The sequence below is a fragment of the Physeter macrocephalus genome, chromosome 5 (genome assembly GCF_002837175.3).
Source record: "Physeter macrocephalus isolate SW-GA chromosome 5, ASM283717v5, whole genome shotgun sequence".
In the NCBI taxonomy this organism is placed as follows: Eukaryota; Metazoa; Chordata; class Mammalia; order Artiodactyla; family Physeteridae; genus Physeter; species Physeter macrocephalus.
In genome coordinates this window covers 16617083-16639078 of record NC_041218.1, presented here as the reverse complement: position 1 = coordinate 16639078, position 21996 = coordinate 16617083, and the positions used below count along the sequence as shown (strand labels likewise).

The 21996-nt window shown below is 40.3% G+C and overlaps 1 protein-coding gene across 7 annotated transcripts in view; it reads right to left on the bottom strand.

Annotated features, from left to right (window-relative positions):
* Nucleotides 1-21996, bottom strand: part of PTN (pleiotrophin) — a 103621-nt gene that overhangs the window by 10106 nt on the left and 71519 nt on the right. For 3 of the 7 annotated variants that reach the window (XM_007111647.3, XM_007111645.4, XM_024127566.3), the window contains exons 2-4: nt 15090-15205; nt 14014-14187; nt 11677-11838 (exon numbers count right to left, since the gene is read on the bottom strand). In XM_007111647.3, the coding sequence (XP_007111709.1) occupies nt 11677-11838; nt 14014-14187; nt 15090-15204 (451 nt within the window). In that variant the 5' untranslated portion in view covers nt 15205. Of the gene's footprint in view, nt 1-11676; nt 11839-14013; nt 14188-15089; nt 15206-15347; nt 15436-21298; nt 21351-21996 lie in introns of those variants that run through there. The other 4 variants (XM_024127562.3, XM_024127537.3, XM_007111646.4 and 1 more) reach the window with 3 other exon arrangements.

Below are 21996 nucleotides of genomic sequence, written 5' to 3'. Positions count from 1 at the left end.
GTTTGGACACAGATATGCACAGAGGGAAAACGACGTAAAGGCACAGGGAGAGGACAGCCATCTATGAGCCAAGAAAAGAGGCCTGGAATAGACCCTTCCCTCATGGCATTCAGATGGAATCAACCCTCCTGAAACCTTGATCTCAGACTTCTAGCCTCCAGAATTGTGAAAAAATTAATTTCTGTTGTTTATGGTACCTTGTTACAGCAGTGCTAGCAAGCTAATACAGCAGTGAACTAGACTTCACGCTAGTTTTCATTTTTGTATATCCTTCAGATCACCCTCATTAGTTGTAGAGATGCAAAATATACGTGTTTATTCTTATGTTTTTAAAAAATCTGTTCCCAACATTTTAAATAGCATCATTTGAATATTTGACTTTGGTTCTGCATACTCTAGGACTTTATGCTCATTAATGGTTCCACAATGCTCTCTGCGTTAATCCACTCACCCGTCTCCACCCTTGTCCTCCAGATTTCCAGCAGGTGAGCTACGTTTCCCCGTTACTTGATTCCTTCCCATCCACCCAATGCCCTGTCTACAGCAGCAGCAAAGGTTAGGTCTGAGGAGATTCCTGTCGACTTCTCTACATTTTTTTAGACAGCAGCCTTCACAGCAGCTTAATTAATTACTCTTGTGCATCTGGGCAAAGACCTGAAAATAAAGTTGTCCTGTTTTCTGTAGAATGAAAATAATTCCTGAAATTATTTTTGCCTTGAGAAAGCGAGTGCTGTGAATGCGTGAACCTGCAGCAGAGCTCTGGGCCTTGCCCCTGTGTGACCCAGAAGGAGGACACCAGAAAAATGTTTACCTGCTTCTTGCTCTTTGGGTTTCTGATGAGCTCTCTACAAGTACTGTTCTTTCCTCCTGAAAAAGCCTTTTTTTCTCTTCCCTGTCTGTGCGCTGAGCAACAGCCAGCCCGCTTTGATTTCCCTGTAGGCTCCTGAAGGCTTTGCATCAGGGTCAAGCTGGCTGGAGTCACGGAGAGTGTGCAAAGTATCTCTGCTAGCAGCACTTGTTACCAGGACACCGGTGCCTTGGATCCTGGGGAAGCACCAGCATCTCTACGAATCTCACAGTGGAGAGAAGGTAGCCCTGAATCCAGCCCTGGGTCGAGCCTTGGAGGCCACTGAGTGTAACAGGGTGCATTGCACTGCTGCGTCTTACTCTGGAGGAACTCAACCCCTTTAGAGGACCCCAGCTTGAGTCAAAAATTATCTGACATGACTCAATCGCAAATGACCCCAAACATGCTTATACCAATGTTTTAGAATTATCGTTAAAACAGAAACCAAAACTATTCATTTATTTTACCATACCCAAATAGATCCCATAGGAAGCACTCAGTTTAGGAAGAACTGGTATAATAGAAAAGAACTCTGGACACAGTCCTGACTTCAAGTTCAAGCCTGACCCCTCACTGGCTAGTGACCTTGTGCAAGTTGCAACCTTAGTGTTCTCGTTTGTAAAATGCGAACCAAACTCCTTGGGGCTTTGGTGGGGACCAAGTGAGACAGTGCATGCTAAGGGCTTAGTATAGTGCCTGTCACGTTGTAAATACTCAATAAATAGCAACTACTTTTGTGATGCTCAAGAAATGCTGATGATAATCGCTAAAACCTAAGACACAAAACAGAAGTTAGAAAGGAGAAATGCAGAAGCTTCAGGGGGAAATAAAAAGAAGGTCTCTCAACCCAGTATCTAATTAGTGCAAACATTGTTCTATTATGCAGCCTTCCTTGATACTAATTATTATATAGCTGTTTTGTGTGTACATAGCTAATGAGCCTCTGAGCACGGAATTTACCAAGGGAGACGGAAGCAGACACACAGCATGAAGTAAACTCTACAAATATTTATAGTTCCTAGTCCTCACATCTGTCCCAGCAATTAGAAACAAAAATTCTTTAACAAGGATGGGAGTAAAACACCCAGGTGACTCTTCTTCCAGGTGAGTGTCCTGTGCTTTAACTGTGATTTCTCTATACATTTTTTGGCAGCCAGTGAATGAATGATGTGCTCTAGTGAGCCAGACCAGGACAGTTTAGTTGGACACATCATTCATCCATCAAGTCGGTACTATATGTTGAGCTCCTCTCAGGGACTAGGGACGTGAGATGTAGTAACTTGCAAAGGGGAATGGGCTGTGGCTCCTGACCTCAGGAGGCTGAGGGTGGGGCAAGGCAGACGTGCGCTCTCGGCAGAGGCAGGGGTGAATGTCTCATCAGAGGAGCCAGCCCTCGGAGAAAAGGTAGCGACTCAAGGCTCGGAAGGGAAGTCTGGCAAGTTCTCATATTGATCTCTTTTCTAATCCTTGAACAAAACAAGCTCTTTTTGGCCTCAGGACTTTGAACTTCCCCTTGTTTCATTTATGGCTAGCTGCTCTATGTCTTCAAGTCCAAGTTCAAAAGTTATCTCTCAAAGGAGCTTTCCCCAGTTACTCTATCTAACTTAGCCCCCTTCCCTTTTGGTCACTCTGACACTTGGCTCTTTAGATTTTAAGACCACTTACTCTAATATGTAGTTCTAATTTTAATTACTAGTTATTTATTTTGGTCACTATTATCTACCCACCACCACCACTAGAACATAGCAGTAAGAGGGAAGGAAACTTGTTTAATATCAGTAGCACCTAACATACAACCTTTACCACCGTAGGCTCTTAATAGATTTTATAAATAAATGAATACATTGGAAACAATGCCAAAGGACAGCGTGCTGCTCTCTTTCATAGCCTTTGTACTCTGAGCAGTACATTGGGATTTATCCTCCTGTTTTTCCTATTGCTCTATAGGTCCATATAGGTCATTGATTTATCCCTGATGCTAACTCTAGCCTATAGAACCGACTCCATAAATACTTGCTCAATGAACGAGCTGGCTTTTACAGAATGAAATGTATGAAGTATAGAGGAAGGAGAACAAGTTCCAGGTTTCTACAACCATAGGTGCAGAGGAATGGACATATAAGAGTTCATGGCCCGTTCGGCCATCTCTGGGAGTTGGATGCGGCTGAGGCAGAGTATACGGGCAATGCCAGGAACAAGGATCCGGCAAGAGCCAAACTGGATGATCACGTCCTGCTAACGAGCCAGGATCTGATTCTGTTGCTGGTGGAAATGATGATAAAAGAGGGATTTTAAGAAGAATAAGTGGGTCTGAAATTCATTGCCTTTCTTAGATAAGAAACTGAGATGCCCGTGTTGAATAGATACAGGGGTAGGAGCTGTACATAATGCAGGAGATCTAGAGTCAGGCTGCCTTGTATTTAAGTCCTGGCTCCTCTGCCTATTAGCTGTATCACCTTAGGCTAGTCATCTCACTTCTCTAAGCCATAGTTTCCTTATACATAAAATTGGGGATGATCATAGTAACTGTTTCACAGAGTTTTTGTGAATATTCAATGACACAGTGTATGAGCAATGTACCCAACTATAATCAAAACCTACTAGGCTCTCATGAAATATTGACTATAATTACTGTCGTTGTAATCACCATAATTCTTTTGCCTGAAAAGGTGCTGAGGGAAACGCCCACCTCAAGAAATCCATTTGGAAGGAAGGAAACAGTCTGAAAAATACTGCACATTTATCAGGCATTTTTACATAAATTACTTCATCTTTACAATAGTGCTATGAGATATTCATTGAAGACTTTAGTTTACAGAAGACAAAACAGATATTCTAACAAGAAAGTTGCAGAATTAGATTTTCTCACTTCAAGAACAGTATCATGGATGGGAAATATAATAGACTTTCAAAGATTTCCACAAGCAGAATAAAAAAGAAATGAAAACCTTGAGGCCAAACTGAATAAGAGTGTTTCCCTCTGATCAAAAAGAACAAAATCCCCATAAGATGCCCCAGGCTGCCTCTTTCTGGTCAAATGCAAGGGCAGCAGCCATCAACCCCATCAGGGGTCTTAGAGGGGAGGGAGCCCATTCCAGGCTGGCCTACAGTGGGATTCTGTGCATTCACCTCTTTCAACACAGTTAAAAGTCTCTCAGCCTAGCAAAGCTCATCCACAGAGGGTTGCACGCTCATTCCCAAGGGATGTCAGAGCCCAGAAAATAGAAAGAAATGTTGGGGAGCATCTTTTATCTTTCTTCTAACTAACAAAAGAATCTACTTAGTGGGAGAGACTCGAGAATGCTGGGAATATCACTTTACTGACCCCCTTTCCCATTTAATGATCAGTTGCTAAACGCTGTGTCCTGCACACAGCTGAATCTCACACTTAAATGGTTGCTGTCCTTTTGATCTTTAAAGATGAATTGCCAAACCTGAGAGGTTTAGGAAATCATCCAAAAAGAGAGAGCAGCGACATGGCAAAACCTTTAGAAATAGCTGGGAAGAAATAAAAGGAATTAGGGTTATCGAGAGCAGGGAAGTTTAACAAGGACTTGGTACCAGCAGAGCATGAACTGGTGGACAGACAGCAAGAGGGATGTTAACACTGTTGCCTGGACCCCCTGCGACACTGACATCCATCCATGTGCTTCTCCCTCTGTCTACCCCAGAAGCCATTTGTGAACACCCTTCTGTCAGGCAAGCTTGGAAGCAGATATATGCCAAGCTGGCCTGTCAGTATCAAAAGGAGTTTCACAATACTTCACAATATTTATGTATCTTGTTTATAACGCAACTAATAATTTCCAGGTCAATGATAACTCAAGATTCTAGAACGATCCAAGATGATCATTAGGCTATATCATTTGTGGCACCTAGGAAAATCTCAGTTCTTCTAGGTGCCTTCCACACAAGCCCCCACCTCGGCTTCATCTTTGACTCTGCACTCTGGTGATAGCTACCAGCAGCCCGCTTCCCTGGCCTGCACTTGCTCCCACAGACAGGACTGCCTGGAGGACCACAGCTTCCCCACAGAAGGGCCCATCCTGGCAGTTCCATTCAGCTCGGCCATCTTCTAATTCTACAGTGAGTCCATCCTCCAAGGGGACCACTGAGAAACACTTGTGGCTTGGAGAACAGTTATTTGCCCTCCGAAGGCTTCTCTGCTCTGATCTTTGATATAGCGCTGTCAGCCCAGACTGGCCGCAGCTCAATTATTCCTGTGCATTATTTTCAAACTGAAAAGACTGAAATGACTCAACAAAGAATGACTGGTGGTTCCAAGAAGGAAAGACCTAACTTTCTCTACAGTTGGGTACTCAACTGGTCCAATATGATTACTCCGGGCAGCTTTCTCTCCAAGAAATGTCATCAATGCCTCTTCTAGCCCGATAGGAGAGAGGGGTAGGTCTGATGATATACTCCAACACATACTCCCTGAAGTATCACTCACTAAAGAGCAATGCAAATCCCTTTCAGCTTCTCTTCTCATATTTACAGTCAGAGTTTGGAAAGTTATAGACATTTCCCAGACCCTCTTACAACAGAATTTTATATGTGACCTACTTTCTACCATGCAGGCACTCTTAAATGAGTCTTAGAGGGAGAAGTGAACAAGTAGAAAATAAGGCCAAATTTGGGGATATTGGACATTTGGGCAAGAAAGGAGGTGGACGTGTCTGGTTTTAGGGGTACAGGGAAGGTGAAGTTTCCAGTGTCCAATTCTTAGTATTATATGTGCTGAGCAATGGGTAATTTCAGCAAGAGGGTCTCTGCTATATCAGTCACATATGGTGTGATTAGACATTTCTCTTGAATCTCTTGCCTTCTCTGCAATATTGATGGATCCAAGTCAAATCCTCTGGCCCTTGTAGAGATTCTGTGAGCTATATAATACTCTTCAATCAACCCCTTTCTGCTTCACTAGCTAGAATAGATCTTGCTGCGGCTAAAAACTCTGACAGATACAGGATCTTCTTAATGAAAAATTTTAATTAACACTCTCAATCTCTTTTCCTAAGAAATTAAAATCTCAAGTGCCCACACAGTTGCTCACCAATTTCTCCCTGCCAGATTCTGGCAGCAATTAAGCAAATTCCAGTTATAACCTTTCAGTCAATCAATGACCTTCCCCAGAGCAATCTGTCCCCATCCCCAGGAAAGCTACATTCCAATTTTGCATCTTTCAATTCTTATGTCTACCTTAGAATATCAATAGTCTCCCTTCTTCTGTGTATATAATATAGAAGTGAATGACTAAAATCTCTCTTCAGATTAAGTGGGATTCCAACACAAGAGAACCTTTAGATAAGGATTTCCAACCTGATATCTGGTATCACTGAAAGTGTGGACCAAGGCTAAGAGAATAGAGTTTGTACAATATTGACACAGCCATAGGAAGGACCACTTCTTTACCTCAAAAGATAATGCTGTTAGAATGGAGTGTAATGAATTTTAAGACAATTTTTAACCAAAGCAAGTGGGATATTTAGTAATTTAGTAATTTCCCAAAGTTTAGATGGCAATTCTAGATATTAAGCACCTCCTCTCCCCAAACACGTCTTTTTTTTCTTTTCCAGTACTTTATTTTGTTTATTTTAATTGGAGTATAATTGTTTTACAATGTTGTGTTAGTTTCTGCTGTACAATGAAATGAATCAGCTATATGTATACATATCTCCCCTCCCTCTTGGACCTCCCTCCCATTCCCCCCGCACCATGCCGTCCGTCTAGGTCATCACAGAGCACTGAGCTGAGCTCCCTGTGCTGTACTGCAGGTTCCCACTAGCTATCTATTTTACACATGGTAGTGTATTTATGTCAAAACTAATCTCCCAATTCATCCCGCCCTCCCCCTCTCCCCCTGTGTCCATGCATCCGTTCTCTCCTCTCCCCAAGCAAGTCTTTTTAATCTTTTAGCCTTGTTAATAATCAAGTCACAACGATTATCCCACAAGGGGGATGTTTTCCCATCTTTCCTCAATTTCATGCTGGGTTGTCACAGCCTTACCAACATCTTTATATTCCATTCTATAATTTAAAGAGCATGTTTTTCACACTGAAAATCATGCAGTTTGCATATTGATCCACTACCATTTCCCAAAACAAGAGGCCAGTAACCAAGCAAAAGAGTTTTATAAAACAAAAAAAACAGACAAAAAAATCCCAGAACCCAATGATGTGTTTCATGAGAAGGATAATGATGTGTGGGGAAAAAAAGGTACATTCTAGTGACTGGGTTTAAAAAGGCAGAATAATGATATCAAAAGAGAACAAAGCCTGGAACTGATTCTGCTACTCAACAATAGGGGGACTTGGATGAATCACTGATTTTTTTTGTCCTCATTTGTTACATGAGGGTCCCATCAATCACAGACAAGGTCCCCAGAAGCTCTACCATGTAATGAGTCTAGGAATTGAGATTTATCTAATACTACTAGAGTTTCATGAGTTTGTAAAACCTAGTGGCAGCACGGTGCGATTGAAAAGGCAGTGGGCCTTCTGAGTCAGTCTGACTTTGAATTTGAATCCTGGTTTCAACACTTACAAGCTGGGAAACCTCGGGCAAGTTGCTTAACCTCTCTGAGCCTGTGTTTTCTTATATATAAAGTAGGATAAATAAAATGCACTACATAGTGTTGCTTTGAAGCTTAAATTAAGCTTCAAGTTAAATTAAAAGGAACGAAATTGGGTCATTTGTAGAGACGTGGATGGACCTCGAGGCTGGCCTTCAGAGTGAAGTAAGTCAGAAAGAGAAAAACAGATATCGTATATTAACGCATATATGTGGAATCTAGAAAAATGGTACGGATGAACTGGTTTGCAAGGAAGAAAGAGAGACACAGATGTAAAGAACAAACGTATGGACACCAAGGGGGGAAGGGGGGGTGGGATGAATTGCGAGACTGGGATTGACATATATGCACTAAGACGTATAAAATAGATACCTAATGAGAACCTGCTGTATAGCACAGAGAACTCCACTTCGCTGTACAGTAGAAACTAACACAACATTGTAAAACAACTATGTCGCAATTAAAAAAATAATAAAATGAAATAAATTAAATGATGAGGAGTGCCTATGACAGTGCCCGAGTCAAAATTAGTGGGTCCCCTACTTTCCCTCTGTCTTTTTCATGTCCTGAGCTAAAACAGGAGAAAGCATTGATGACTTATTCTTTCCTGAATAAAGGAAGAAACTAATTTATTATTGTATAACTTTGAGAAAAATTTGCTTAAATGACTTCTTTACTACAGCTTCCACCAGTCTTTGGTGGATCTAGTGTACAAAACCTTTTCCTCCTCTTTTCGCATTTATTTATTTTACAAATATTTATTCAGCACTTAACTATGTGCTGCTCCATGTTCTAAGCAAAAGGGATACAGTGGAGAACAAAATAGACCAGGTCCCCATCCTCCTGAAACTTATGTTCTGGGGGATGTCTTTCATAACAGTTTTAGAAATAATGTTCTAGAAATTGTCTTCTTCCATTTGGGCGTCATCCTGCACATCAGTATTGGGCTTTACAAACCTCACCTTCTCCTATTTCAAAGGAAAATAAATTCATGGAGGTTACCTTATACTCATATGAGATTAAGTGAGAAATCCGCAGGGTATAAAAGAGAACGTGAATTTAGAGTCAACCAAATGTGGACTCTGTCATTTATTAGAGATGTAACCCTAGGCAAATGTTGAATAAATTAACCAGGGTTCCTCAGTTTCCTTCATACCACTATTTACTTGCAAGGATATATGGAATTTTTATGAGATAATATATGTAAAACACTTAAAGCAAAGCGTGAGATTAGAAACAGAACAATACTAATCATAATAGAGATTCCATCTTATTACTTGTTTTTCCATTGATCAGAAATAAAGGAGCTATCTTAAGTGCAGAAGTTCACACAGGGAAAGCTGTAATATCCATTCATGATTATTTGAGAAAAATGGTATAAATATATATGAAACCCACACATGCCACTTGTTACATTTTACTTAAACCAGGAAACATATGTCATGGAAAGTGTGAGTGAATCCCACTAAGAAGATCTTCTATCTGACGTGTCTCCCTAGCTCAACTCGTAGGATAAGATTATTCTTTGTGCAGAGTTCCTGGTGCCAAAACAGGATTCATAGAACCCTCCATTGTTGAGAGGGAAAAGGTTAGATTTTTGTTTGTTTTTTTTTTCTCTGATGTGGGCCTCTCACTGTTGTGGCCTCTCCCATTGCGGAGCGCAGGCTCCGGACGCGCAGGCTCAGCGGCCATGGCTCACGGGCCCAGCCGCTCCTCGGCACGTGGGATCCTCCCGGACCGGGGCACGAACCCGTGTCCCCTGCATCGGCAGGCGGATTCTCAACCAGTGCGCCACCAGGGAAGCCCGAAAAGGTTAGTTTTAACAAAGGTATGTTATGCACAAAAAGAAGATTACATTTTAATGACCTACGAAATGCATATCTGGTAATGTTGTGAAATACAGATCTCAGGGTAATTCCATTTTCAATTAATTATCTACCTTAATTTTGGACATAAAAAATTACAGACTGTCTACACACTTGAAATATTTTTACCACTATTTTTCAAGCCTGAATCAGACTTTTAACCTTCATTACATATCACTAAATGGGAAATGTAAAAAGGTGAACTATTCACCATTCCAATTAAAAAGGAGCCTCACTTAATGTATTTATCAAATATCCTGAGGAGTCTTTTTTAATCACGTTCCCATTTTGTCCGATATACTCCAAACTTTTCAACATTCTCCATATTCACCCAGCCCCACCATCATCCTCCACCTACTTAATCACAGTCCCATTTTTTTCCTCCCCATCCATCAAGCTGCAGTTTCTCTCACCACAGGAGAGAACAAGGATGGCATGTGTGCTTGTGTGTGTGTGTGTGTGTGTGTGTGTGTGTGTGTGTGTGTGTATCTATGGATTTCACACTAGAGCAGTAAGTCTCAGTTTTAGTTGATACTGAAATCTCCTAAAGAACATTTTAATTTTCAAAATGACTGCTGCTGATTTAGTTGGTCGGGGTTATACTTGGGTACTGGGACTTTTATAAGTTCCCACAGAAAATTGTGTGTGCAGCCCAGGTTGAGAACCACTGGATTGGAACATAGAGACGTCTTCAATCCCTTTTCTTCTCCCACTCTATATTTATGCTGAAGATTTTGGTTCTCTGACTAGGTTAAAAATCAATTACTTTGAAAACTGTATCTGTTAGTTCTTCCAGTTTGGGGACTATCTCACTGAATAGATAAGGCCACTGATTTCCATTAGATCTGTGTAGTTGTCTCCAGGTGACTGACATTTGTACAGTTGGCACACGAACTCAGTGCACTGACCCTAGCCCCACGTCATGCCTTCCAAATATGCACGACAACCAGCAGAGGCTTCCATGCTCTGGAAAGAGCAGCCTGAATCCTAGACATTCACCTGCAGGTCCACCCTGCTTCTAGCCATCTTGAAGTTGGAGGTAGCCATTTCTATGGACCACCTCGTCAAGGCTAAAAGAATGAGGCCTGTGAAAGGGGTCCTTCCTGACCATCCGCGGCAAGTCAGCCAGTCCTCCCCGTTTCTGGGGATATTTCTTATATTCATTTATTATGGATTTCATGTTCATTTTTCTGAGTTTCTTCTTATAATTAATCTAGCCAGTATGAATTTTCAGGTCCATTTTAGAATCAAAAATGAGCAAAGGCCAAGGAGATATTTTAATGCAGAGTTCACTGAGGCCCACTGTATTCATTTGCTAGGGCTGCCATACACCGAACCAAAGAGTACGTGGCTTAAATAATAGAAATTGATGTTCTCACACTTCTGGAGGCTAGAAGTCCAAAATCGAGATGTCAGCAGGGCTGATTTCTTCTGAGGCCTTGCTCATTGGCTTGTAGATGGCTGTCTTCTCCCTGTGTCTTCACATGGTCTTCCTTGTGTGTCCGTCTGTGTCCTAATCTCCTCTTCTTATATGCCAGTCATATTGGAATAGGCCCACCCATATGACTTCATTTAACTCTAATCTCTTTAAAGGCTCTATCTCCACATACAGTCACATTCTGAGGTGCTGTGTGTTAGGACTTCAACATTTGAATTTTGGGGGAAGTAACTCAGCCCATACAACAATGAAATAAAAGAGTTTAACACCTCTTTGTCTTCCCTCAGCTGGGATTCTATTTGTATGAAACCATGGCCGTGATATTTGGTTTGGTTTACTTTCTCCAGCATGAGAGCAGAGTCTGACTTTCTGGGAATGGATAGAAAGATAGCTCTACATAATTCTGAAATTCCATGATAAATGTAGTTGGTAAGCTCATCTAACTAAACAAATATAAAGGCTCTGAAAAAAATATTAGAAATACAGAACCTATGAAGTTATGTGGTAGAAAAAGGAAAAATATAAAATAATTTAACTGATTTCATGAAAACTATGTATGTTGATAATCTAGGAGAGACTTGATTTTTAATTTTCAGCCTCTTGATCTTTCTAAGTTTGTCCATACTTGTCAGGATGTAGTCCTGATTTAGGGCTTGAAATATATAGTCACCATGCAGCTGTCTTAATTGGCCTGTTTTGCTAAGTTGTTTATTTGCGTGAGGAGACTGTTCCTATCCCCCCATCTGTGCAGAGGACTTCAATTTGAATTCATCAATTGCCTGCTGAAAAGCACTTGTATGATGCTCAATATATGAGCTTTTTTCAATCCCTTTCTAAAGGTAATTCACCCAAGATTTCCTTCTGGAAAATTTGAGTGTGCACATCTGAAGATCCTGCCTGAGTCCGTCAATCCACTCAGATTAAAATTATGGTTCAAAGGCAGGAACCTACCTTGAGGTTTGGGCTTAGTCAGTTTGCCACAGGGCTTGGAGATGGTGACTGTCTTCTGACAGTCAGCGTTGTGGAGGGCTCGCTTCAGGCTTCCAGTTCTGGTCTTCAAGGCCGTATTCAGGTCACATTCTCCCCAGGCCTGGAATTGGTATTTGCACTCCGCTAGAGGCAGGGTAGGACCAGAGAGAAATCTGTGAGTTCCTCTTGGAGTGCCATGAAAATAGACACTTTTGTTAACTTTTTGTAGTGAGGTAACTGTAGGTTCACATGCAAGAAATAATACAGAGAGATCCCATATACCCTGCACCCAGCTTCCCTCAGTGGTGATATCCTGCATAGCTATAGTCCAATAGCACCACCAGGAAATTGACGTGGACACAGTCCGTAGACGTTATTTAGGTTTCCCCAGTTTCACCTGCACTCATTTGTGTATATGTACGTGTGCACATTTAGTCCTCTGCGACTTTATCACATGTGTAGGTAAGAGTGAGCACCCCCACCGTTAGTATTCAAACAACTTCTAACACAAGGGTCCCTCGGGCTATCCTTTTACAGTCAGAACTTAGCTTCCTTCTTCCTTTCCTACCTCCTTAACCCTTGGCAATTACTAATCTGTTCTCCACCTCTGTAATTGTGTCATTTTATGAACGTTATGTAAATGGAATCATACAGTATGTAATCTTTTGAGACTGGCTTGTTTTGCTCAGCAAAATTTCCTGAAGGTCCGTCCAAGTTGTATTAATCAATAGTCTGTTCCTTTCATTGTTGAGGAATCCTCCATGGTATGGATGTACCCCAGTTTGTTTAACCATTCATTCACCAGTTGAAAGATATCTGGGTCATTCCCAACTTTTGGTAACCGCTAAAGCTGCTATGTACATTCATGTATAGGTTTTTATAAGAACATAAATTTCCATTTCTCTAGGATAAATGCCTAAGAGTGAAACCACTGCATTGTATAGTAAACACAAGTTCAGTTTTGTGAAAAACTGCCATACTCTTTTCCAGTGTGGCTCTACTATTCTGTCTTCCCGTCACCAATGTATGAGTGATCTAGTTTCTCTGCATCCTCGCTAGCAATTTATGTTATTTCTAATTTTAGCCATTCTGATAGGTGTGTAGTATATAGCGATGTCTCTTGGTTTTCATTTTTATTTTCCTAATGGAGAAAAGATGTTGAACATCTTTTCAGGTGTTTATTTGCCACCTATATATCCTCTTCAGTAAAATGTTTGTTCATGTCTTTTGCCCACTTTCTAATTGGATTGTTAGTTTTGAGAGCTCTTTATATATTCTAGATATAAGACCTTTAAGACACACTTTTTAGGACATTTTGCGTGTAGTTCTTTAGGGTACCCATATACAATTTAAGATCACATGTATCTGAATTTCACCATGCCTTTATAGAATTTACCTCCATTCATAAAAAGTTATAACCCCAAAGGTTATAGAGAATGAAAAAGATATAGTGCGTATATTCATTATCCTTCTCCATTGATCAATAGGCCAAAGCACATTTCTGTAAACCAGTGAGAATATTTGGGGCACTATTCTCAGCACTATGGCTGAGAAAGACAAAGAATCTAGAATGTGAAAAAACAGGCAATTTGGGTGTTCAGTGGTGGGTTTAAAGTTGGAAGTGTGAAAGATTCCTTCTCAAATAAGGAGATGAGGTCAGCATGAAACTGGCAGTAGTCAATGAGAGAAAATCTGTGAAAAGTGGCTCATAGCAGCCCTGCTGGATCTGGTAAGTAAATCTATGAAACAGTGTGGGGAGTGGGGAGGGAACAAAAGAGAGAGAGGGCCTGGAAGTAACAGAAAGAGATCTGGAGGAGGAGGAGAATAAGTAAGAAAAGAGGAAGGGAAGATCAAAGGAATCTAGAAAGAGAAGAAGGAAAGAGAACCCTGCTAGGAGGAATCAAGGGCATATTTTCTGTCCGTTTTGGTAAGATGGTGGCCTCAGTCAGGGACTATTCTGACACGCCCACCGAAAGGAAACATGTAGCAATATCTGGAGATATTTTCAGTTGGTGCAGTTGGTGAGGTGGGGAGTGCCACAAGAAACTAGTGGGTAGAAGTCAGAGATGCAGTTAATTATCCTACAGTGCACAGGACAGCCCTCCCTCCAGGACAAAAAACTGTCTGGCCCCAAATTCTGGTAGAACTGAAAATGAGGGACCTGGGGTTAGGCAAGATGCTTGGTTATTTTGCATCTGATAAAATAAACTTGTTAAAATAATAAATAGAGTCAACCTCAAAAAGATGCTTGATGGAAGAATGACAGAATTATCTCAGGGTGGAAAATTAAATCAGTAGGACAGAAGGGATGAGATTTACCTCCAAATTGCTTTTTCCAGTTGCAGGGGATCTTACATCTCTGGGTCTTCATGGTTTGTTTACACTCGGCTCCGGCCCGGGTGCCCTCCCGGCTGCCCAGCCCACAGTCCCCACTGGTGGGCACACACACACTCCACTGCCATTCTCCACAGTCAGACTTCTTCACTTTCTTTTCTGAAAGGGAGGAAGGAAAAACAATCGATGTCCAGAAAACTCTTTAACTGCTAGGTATAACCAAGTTAATTCCTGAGCTCCATAATTGCATGGTTGTGCTTTTAACCTGTATCTTCAGTGTCCAGTAAAGAGTAGGAACTCGATAGGTGTTAGCTGAATGGTTGAATCAACCAATGACCAAGAGAATGGAGAAAGAAACCTAAGGAGCTAGAACTAATATTCATTTAACTCTTATTATGTGCCAGGGACTGGGCTAAGTGATTTACTGACATCTCCTTTTAGAAGCAAACATTTCGGAAAAAGAGAAGATGATCAAAGTCAGTTAAACCTAAAAAATGAGAAAATATTCTTTGAGAAGTAACAGTTGTCAGATTAGCCATTTCAATGCACGTCAATGTTCCTTTCTCTGTATTATAGATGGAATGGCATAAATTAAATGTGGTGGACCACAGATGTAATAGACTCTCAGCTCCACAGCCTCCTTATGACATTGGCAGTGACACAGAAAAGGTGCTTTATCCTCTCTAAGCTTCAGTTTCCTCCTTTGTAAATATGAGATAAAACAAAACTTGCTTGCAGGACTCTTTTTGAGGAAGAGTGTCAACATAAGTAAAACACTTGATTGCTGGTCAATTTTCTGTATGTTGTAGCTGTTAATATGATCAATTATTATTTCAGTCAATAGTTAATGATCACCACCTATACTTCAGGATTTAGAGTGGGAGGTGGAATTAGAGGGGATGTCACTTAGGTTCCTCTAAATACTTGTAAGGAAGGAAGGTGGGAAGAAAGGAAGAATGAAAAAGAGGGAGGGAGGGAAGGAGAAAAGACAAAAATCAGGTAGTTGGATTAGATGGATGTTAATCAATGAGGAGTTTTGTGTTCATAACCATATTGCTTACCTGGTTTCTCTTTCTTTCCTGCTTCAGCAGTATCCACAGCTGCTAAAATGAAAATAAATGCCAGGAAGGCAGCTGCAAATTTTCGACGCTGCTGCAGGTACTGTTGAGTCTGCATTCTAGGAATAAACAGAGAAACAGAAGAAGGTGGTGTCAACCTAAGTAACTATAGTCATCCTTATAACTCCTGACAATTCCCAAAAACAACCATGGTGTTGTAGCCCATGTGGATAATCTGAATGGACACAATGAATGGATTACCTGTGCAAGTATATGTTTGCTGTTATCTTCAGATGCATCAGTAATGACCAACACCTCAGATTTTTTTTTGATCATTTCCATCATCATGATTATCTTATCATTATAGTTCTATTATTCATTGGTCCACTGAAGAGTAAAGCCCAAAACAAAAGAAGAGCTAGCACACCTTCGATCTATAGCAAAAACACTTCTAAACTCACATGTGCTGAAAATCCACTAAATTCTAGGATGGGATGAAGAGTTTACACTTACTCATAATTTGAAATTCTCCACATTTGATATGAATAAAAATCCCAGGATAACATTATGAAGACTCTCTTAGAACTTAAAGTCATTTGTGACAGCCTAGTGTCAGTATGATTGCCTTGCTAAGCAAACTTGGGAAGTCTCTGTTCAAGCCCCAGGACAGCCCACTTTTGAAGCTACACCAAGTCACTGGCTGCAGCAACTCACCTGGCAGTCATTTATCTCTATCTGGTATGTTCGTGGTGTTTTATTATACTTCATATAAAAATGACAGTAATAACATATGGTCATTAACTCTGAGAATTTTTCTTCCAGAAGTATAGATTGTTTAGATAATTTTACATTCTCATGAATGTAAACAATAAAACGTCACACATATAAGGGATTGAGATCACTCTATTCTGCAATTTGCTTTTCCTCATTCAAACACATCTATGAAATGATGTCATTGTCCGTGAATTTTTCCCCCTTTCTCTGACATTGGAAATGCTATCCCTTATTAGTGTTTTTTTAATTGATGACTCTAGATTCCATTGTATGGATGAAGCATATTTCATCTATCAGTTAAAGTTAGTATTTTGGTCATTTGGTCCTTTCAATGAATCTTACATCCTAAATAGCTACTCAGCATCTCCATTACTTTCTAAAATCTAAAATTAGGTGTTTTGTTCTTCCTCTTAATGCTAAATTTTTATAACTATACTTCACTGATGGTCAGACAGAAGAGTTTCTACTGATGCTGAGACTTTTCCTATGACTCTCATTGGACATGAACTATATGAGAAGCCAGTCTGGATGTACTGGTTGGCAAGTCTTCTCAGAGTTGAGTACCCTGGTGCATCTACACTACTATACATATATCACTTAGCCGTGCATCATTTACAATTATTAGGTGTAATGTGAACCCAGGTGAAGGTCTTCTGTTGTTTTCTCCAGAGGCTGTCCAAGAACGTACTCTCAGTGACTAACCACTTTGGAGGCGGAAACTTTTCATTTGAACTTTCTTAAAGGGTAAGTTAACTTTTAAATTCAGAACTTTAAAATTTTAACGTATTTCTTTCCAAGTTGGAATACACCTTTATGTTTCACAATTACCTTCGAATACCTGAAATATTTAGATTGTGAATTAGATGAGAATTCAGAAATTTCCATCATGAAAGCACAGCTCATGAGAGAACTTTCTGACCAAGCAATGGAGAGATGCTTGCAGAGCCTTGTAAAGAAAGGTCACTGAGGAAACATGGCCACTTGGCAGAAACAGAAAGAACTCTTCCATAAATAACACACAGAGTTATTAATAGAAAGGTGCTATTGCTGGCTATTTTAACCTCGGCATTTCTAGTTTGACATTGCTAAGTTCTTACTTTTATAATTATTTTCAAAAAGCTTTCTCTCAATCAAGTTAAATTCACTTAATTTCAAGAAAAAAAAATCCCACATGGGCCAGAATTTCCTGACCAAAAATTTCTTTTGAGTCATAGAATGGTTTGTTAAACAAGTGATCTTAACTATAGTGGGAGCAGAGAGGAAGGAAGGAGAGAGGAATTGGGATGAGAGTTGGAGAGTTGGTGGAACGGAAGTGCACTCTAGTCTATGTTATTTCTCCTATTGATTCAGAAAAATTCGGAATCTTAATTAGTGAGCAAACAGTTAATTTCAGCTTTTAGATGTTCTAAAGAAAAATGCGTGCAATTCCATGTGTACAGGGAAAATGTGTAAAGTATGTGATAAGCAATAGGTGTGAGTTGGAGAATCTTCTCAACCTCTTTTCCCTTCCCTCCTGTTTTGTCTACCATTCTGCTTAAGCCTCTATTTTGATAGCTTAAGATTTTTCTGGGTAGAGCAAATGAAAAAATGGTTATTTAAAAGAAGAGAGTAAGGGAGTTTAGAAAAGAGATGACTCAAATTATCCAAAAGCCCAAGTAGCATGCTGGTGCCTTGGTACCGTGGTAAAAACTTGGGTAATTAAATATGTATAGATAACAGTTTCCCTTGCTTGTGGTATTTGCATAGTTGATTGTTTATTTGTCCTTAGCGTCAAACAAAGGCAAAAGCATCTGTATATGGTTTAACCCTACCTTCTATCCAACAGATGCTAGATGAGCACGGAGGCAAGAACATTGACCTTAAGGAAGTGGTCAGGATCATGACTTATTTTTCACACGGAGGGAAATAAAACAGTGGCAGAATAAGCCTTGCTAAGTCAGCTCAGTTCTTTTGAATAATTTACTAATTTTCACCCCCTCATACTGCCATCTTGTGTTGTACTTGCTCTGACAGATTTAATTTCATGGGGTGTAACGGTTAAGTTGAAGACTACCCTAGATGTCTGTTGTCTGGAAATTATTGTTGAGTTATCTCAATAACTAATAAGTATGAAGTTCAAAGTTTCCCCTGAGTTGGTATCAGAAACCAACTCAGGGGAAAAGTGTTAATTTATTAAATCCTGGTCACTTCTGTAGAGAAATCGCTGATGAAAAGGAAAAGAGAGCTCTCCTTTCCTTTAGCATTTTAATAGGATCTAGAATTTTTAAAGATGATTAACATCTTGTGTAAACATAAAACAAGAATGCTGGAATCTGTCTCTTAGTGACCTGTTTGGAATGACTAATATAGGATTTGAAGGCAGAAGCTTTGGCTTAAACTTCAGCTCCACCATATAATTTTTGGAATGTTCTTGGGCAAATCACAACCATTTGAACCGCTGTTTTGACATCTACAAAGTGGGTTTGATTATAACAACAACTTGAGAGGTTTATTGTGAAAATGCAAGATGTAGACACAGAGCTAACCCAGAATATCAAGAAATATATTATTAGTTGGTGAATAAAGTTAATTCACCCCTACAATCGTATTACTTACTAAAAGGAAGTACTTCTTTTTATTAAGACATAACAAGCATGACACTTTAAGCCGTCTAACATCTAAAATCAAAAGCTAAAAATTTTTAAAAACAAAAAAAGAGACAGAGATATGATTTAATGCCAACTAAAGATTTGTTCAGCTTTCTAAGGATACAAATTTGTTCAGCCTTTTGACTTCTTAAAAAGTTAAAATAGGGCTTCCCTGGTGGCGCAGTGGTTGAGAATCCGCCTGCCGATGCAGGGGACGCGGGTTCGTGCCCCGGTCCGGGAGGATCCCATATGCCGCGGAGCGGCTGGGCCCGTGAGCCATGGCCACTGAGCCTGCGCGCCCGGAGCCTGTGCTCCGCAACGGGAGAGGCCACAACAGTGAGAGGCCCACATACCGCAAAAAAAAAAAAAAAAAAAAAAAAGTTAAAATAAACTCAAGGACCTTCATCCTCACTATTTCTTTGGAGTTCACTGAAGTAAAGAGACTCCATGTTGAGAATTAGGGAAACTGTTGATGTAATTTAACATGTATGAAATGAAAAAAAAAAATCTAACTTTGCAACTGCATGTTATGCCTCTTGTGTGATGAAGCTATTCTACTGCCCTCTTTATTTTAAGTACCCAAGATAGGGCCCCAGCACTTAGTTGCCACTCAGTAAAATTTTTGCCAGCAAAAATTATTGCCAAAACATGGTATCAAACAGAGGAATTAATATTCATGCTAAAATGATGTCTCAGCCCTTTGTCTATACCATGGGATATAAAATTCACTGAAGAAATTGGGCTGGAAACAACCAGAATCTAAAGCAGTTTCATACATACAGGAATAGTCAGTGAATGATTTGCAATGCTTCTGCATCATATATTACACATCATCAGACTTTTCTAGATATTTTGTGATCTACCTGCCTAAATTTCTGTGAAAAAGTAATTTTTTTCCTTTTTATAGGTCACTTTTCTTTATTTTCACCAACTCTTCTTCAAGTCGTAATCCTCATATTGATTTATTTTCAAATGGTTTGGTCATTGCCTTAGATTCCTAAAGTCTCATATAAATAGCCATTATGTTTACAATGGAATCTTTTGCTAAATCAGACCTTCACTTTGACCTTGTTAAGTTTATTTAAACACTAAGGCTTGAAAAGAATGTGTCCCAAGCACTTGTGTGCATGACGACCTCAGGTACACTCTACTCACACCCCAGAAATGAGTTCAACAGTGTTCCATCTTTGATTTTAACTAAGTGCAGTATCAATTAGATGGATAAAGAAGGACATTCGCTTAATTTTGTGTAACTCAATAAAACCAGGCAACTTTAAGGCTGATATATTTTCATGGCATGGTGGCACCTGCTGGAAAAATGTGATATTTTAAGACATGTTCTTTAGACATCTATTCACCGATTTTTAGAGCACCTACTAAGGGCCAGGTGTATGCTGGGCATGGGAACATGATAAAAGAATACGATTCAGCCCTCCCCCTAAAAGAGTTCTGTCTAACTGGGAGAAAAGGGAGAGAAATGATTCACTATGGTAAATATCATGAAAAGTTTATACACATAGTGCTAGCTCAGTACATAGGCTCAAGTGATAATTTTGCTTAGCAAGGTTGAGTGAGGTAGAGGGCTGGGTATATTTTATTTATTTATTTTTTTTTTAATAGTTGAAGTCTTCTAAATAAAGAAAAGAGAGAAGGAAGGGAAGTTCAGGCAGAAAGGACCAAATAAGTGAATATGTGGAGATGATGTTTATAATACATTCAGTGACAGAATGTGATTAGAATAGAGTGTACAGCAGCAGGTAACAGTGGGTGGACCTCAAAAGGAGAAAGATAAAATGAGTTAAACCTGGGAGCTGTGAGGGAGGAAGATAGACAGAGTTATTAACTGGTCTGGAGAAGTGAAGCAAGGGAAGGTCAGGGAGGGAGGAAAAGGCTGCATGTTGTATAAATGTGACTAAAACCCTAAATTACCACCAAAAGGGCAGCCCCCATACTCAACAGTTCATCCAGATATCTTTAATATAGTACATTTGTTAACCTTTTGGCTTTGTTTTTATTTTTGTTTATCAGTTTTGTGGCTGTTCTATGTACTTTGGTTCATTTTGGGGTGTTTATTACCAAAGTACTATAATCGGAGTCAAGAATGAGCTCCAAGACTCAAAAACTTCATACTCAAAAAAAAAAGTTCATACACACACACAGTTAAAAATCCCTTCCGATTTTCATTAGAAAAATAAAGTTGGGCTAAAGCAGTGATTTTTAGGGCACCAGTGTTTCCAGGAAGAGGTCAAAGGCTGCTGCCCGGCATTAAAGGATCCTGAAAATGTGTGTTGAAAGCCACTCTTCTGTGCCGATAGCTCCCACCCTTATCTCAGCTTCAGCTGGAGCAGCTCCTCTTTAACTGCTTTCCTTAGTGGCTTCCTTGTAAGTTTTCATTTGTCAAGAAAGAAAAATGTATTCAAAAGTCACTGGTCTGGCCAATCTCAAGATCCACCCAGTAGGGGATATGATGATACAAAACAGTATTTTTTCAAAAGGTAGAAATGGGAAAATGTCTCAAGTAGGTGATGTAAATATGAAATATATTTGAGTATGCAAAATGCCTTGCTTGTGGTAGCAAAAATAGGAATTTTACAAGTGTGTATTTTAACTATTCCATACCTTACAGTAAAGTTGGACATGATTATGTCCTCTTATCAGAGATCAAACACACAGTATAACAAGTATGATTACAAATATGAGGAAAATATGTCAGAAAATCATAAGGCATTAAAAACAAAATTTTTAATACTGTGGGAAGAGAAGGGCCTTTGGAGTCAGCCACATTTCTTCCATATAAGCTTCGTCACTTACTATATCTGTGATGTGGACAAAGCAGTCACTCCCTTTTACTCTCAGTATCCTCCTGTAAGAAAATTTAGAGTTTTATCATGCAGGCTCATTGTTTGTTTAAAGATCACAATGAGAGGAGACCTTCAAGATGGCAGAGGAGTAAGACGTGGAGATGACCTTCCTCCCCACAAATACATCAGAAATACATCTACATGTGGAACAACTCCTGCAGAACACCTACTGAATGCTGGCAGAAGACCTCAGACTTCCCAAAAGGCAAGAAACTCCCCCACGTACCTGGGTAGAGCAAAAGAAAAAAGAAAAAACAGACAAAAGAATAGGGACGGGACCTGCACCTCTAGGAGGGAACGTGAAGGAGGAAAAGCTTCTACACACTAGGAAGCCCCTTCACTGGCAGAGACGAGTGGGTGGGAAGCTTCGGCGCCGCGGAGGAGAGCTCAGCAACAGGGGTGCGGAGGGCAAAGCGGAGAGATTCCCGCAGAGGATCGGTGCCGACCAGCACTCCCCAGCCCGAGGGGCTTGTCTGCTCGCCCGCCGGGGCGGGCGGGGGCTGGGAACTGAGGCTCGGGCTTCGGTCGGATCCCAGGGAGAGGACTGGGGTTGGCGGCGTGAACACAGCCTGAAGGGGCTAGTGCACCACGGCTAGCCGGGAGGGAGTCCGGGAAAAGGTCTGGACCTGCCGAAGAGGCAAGCGACCT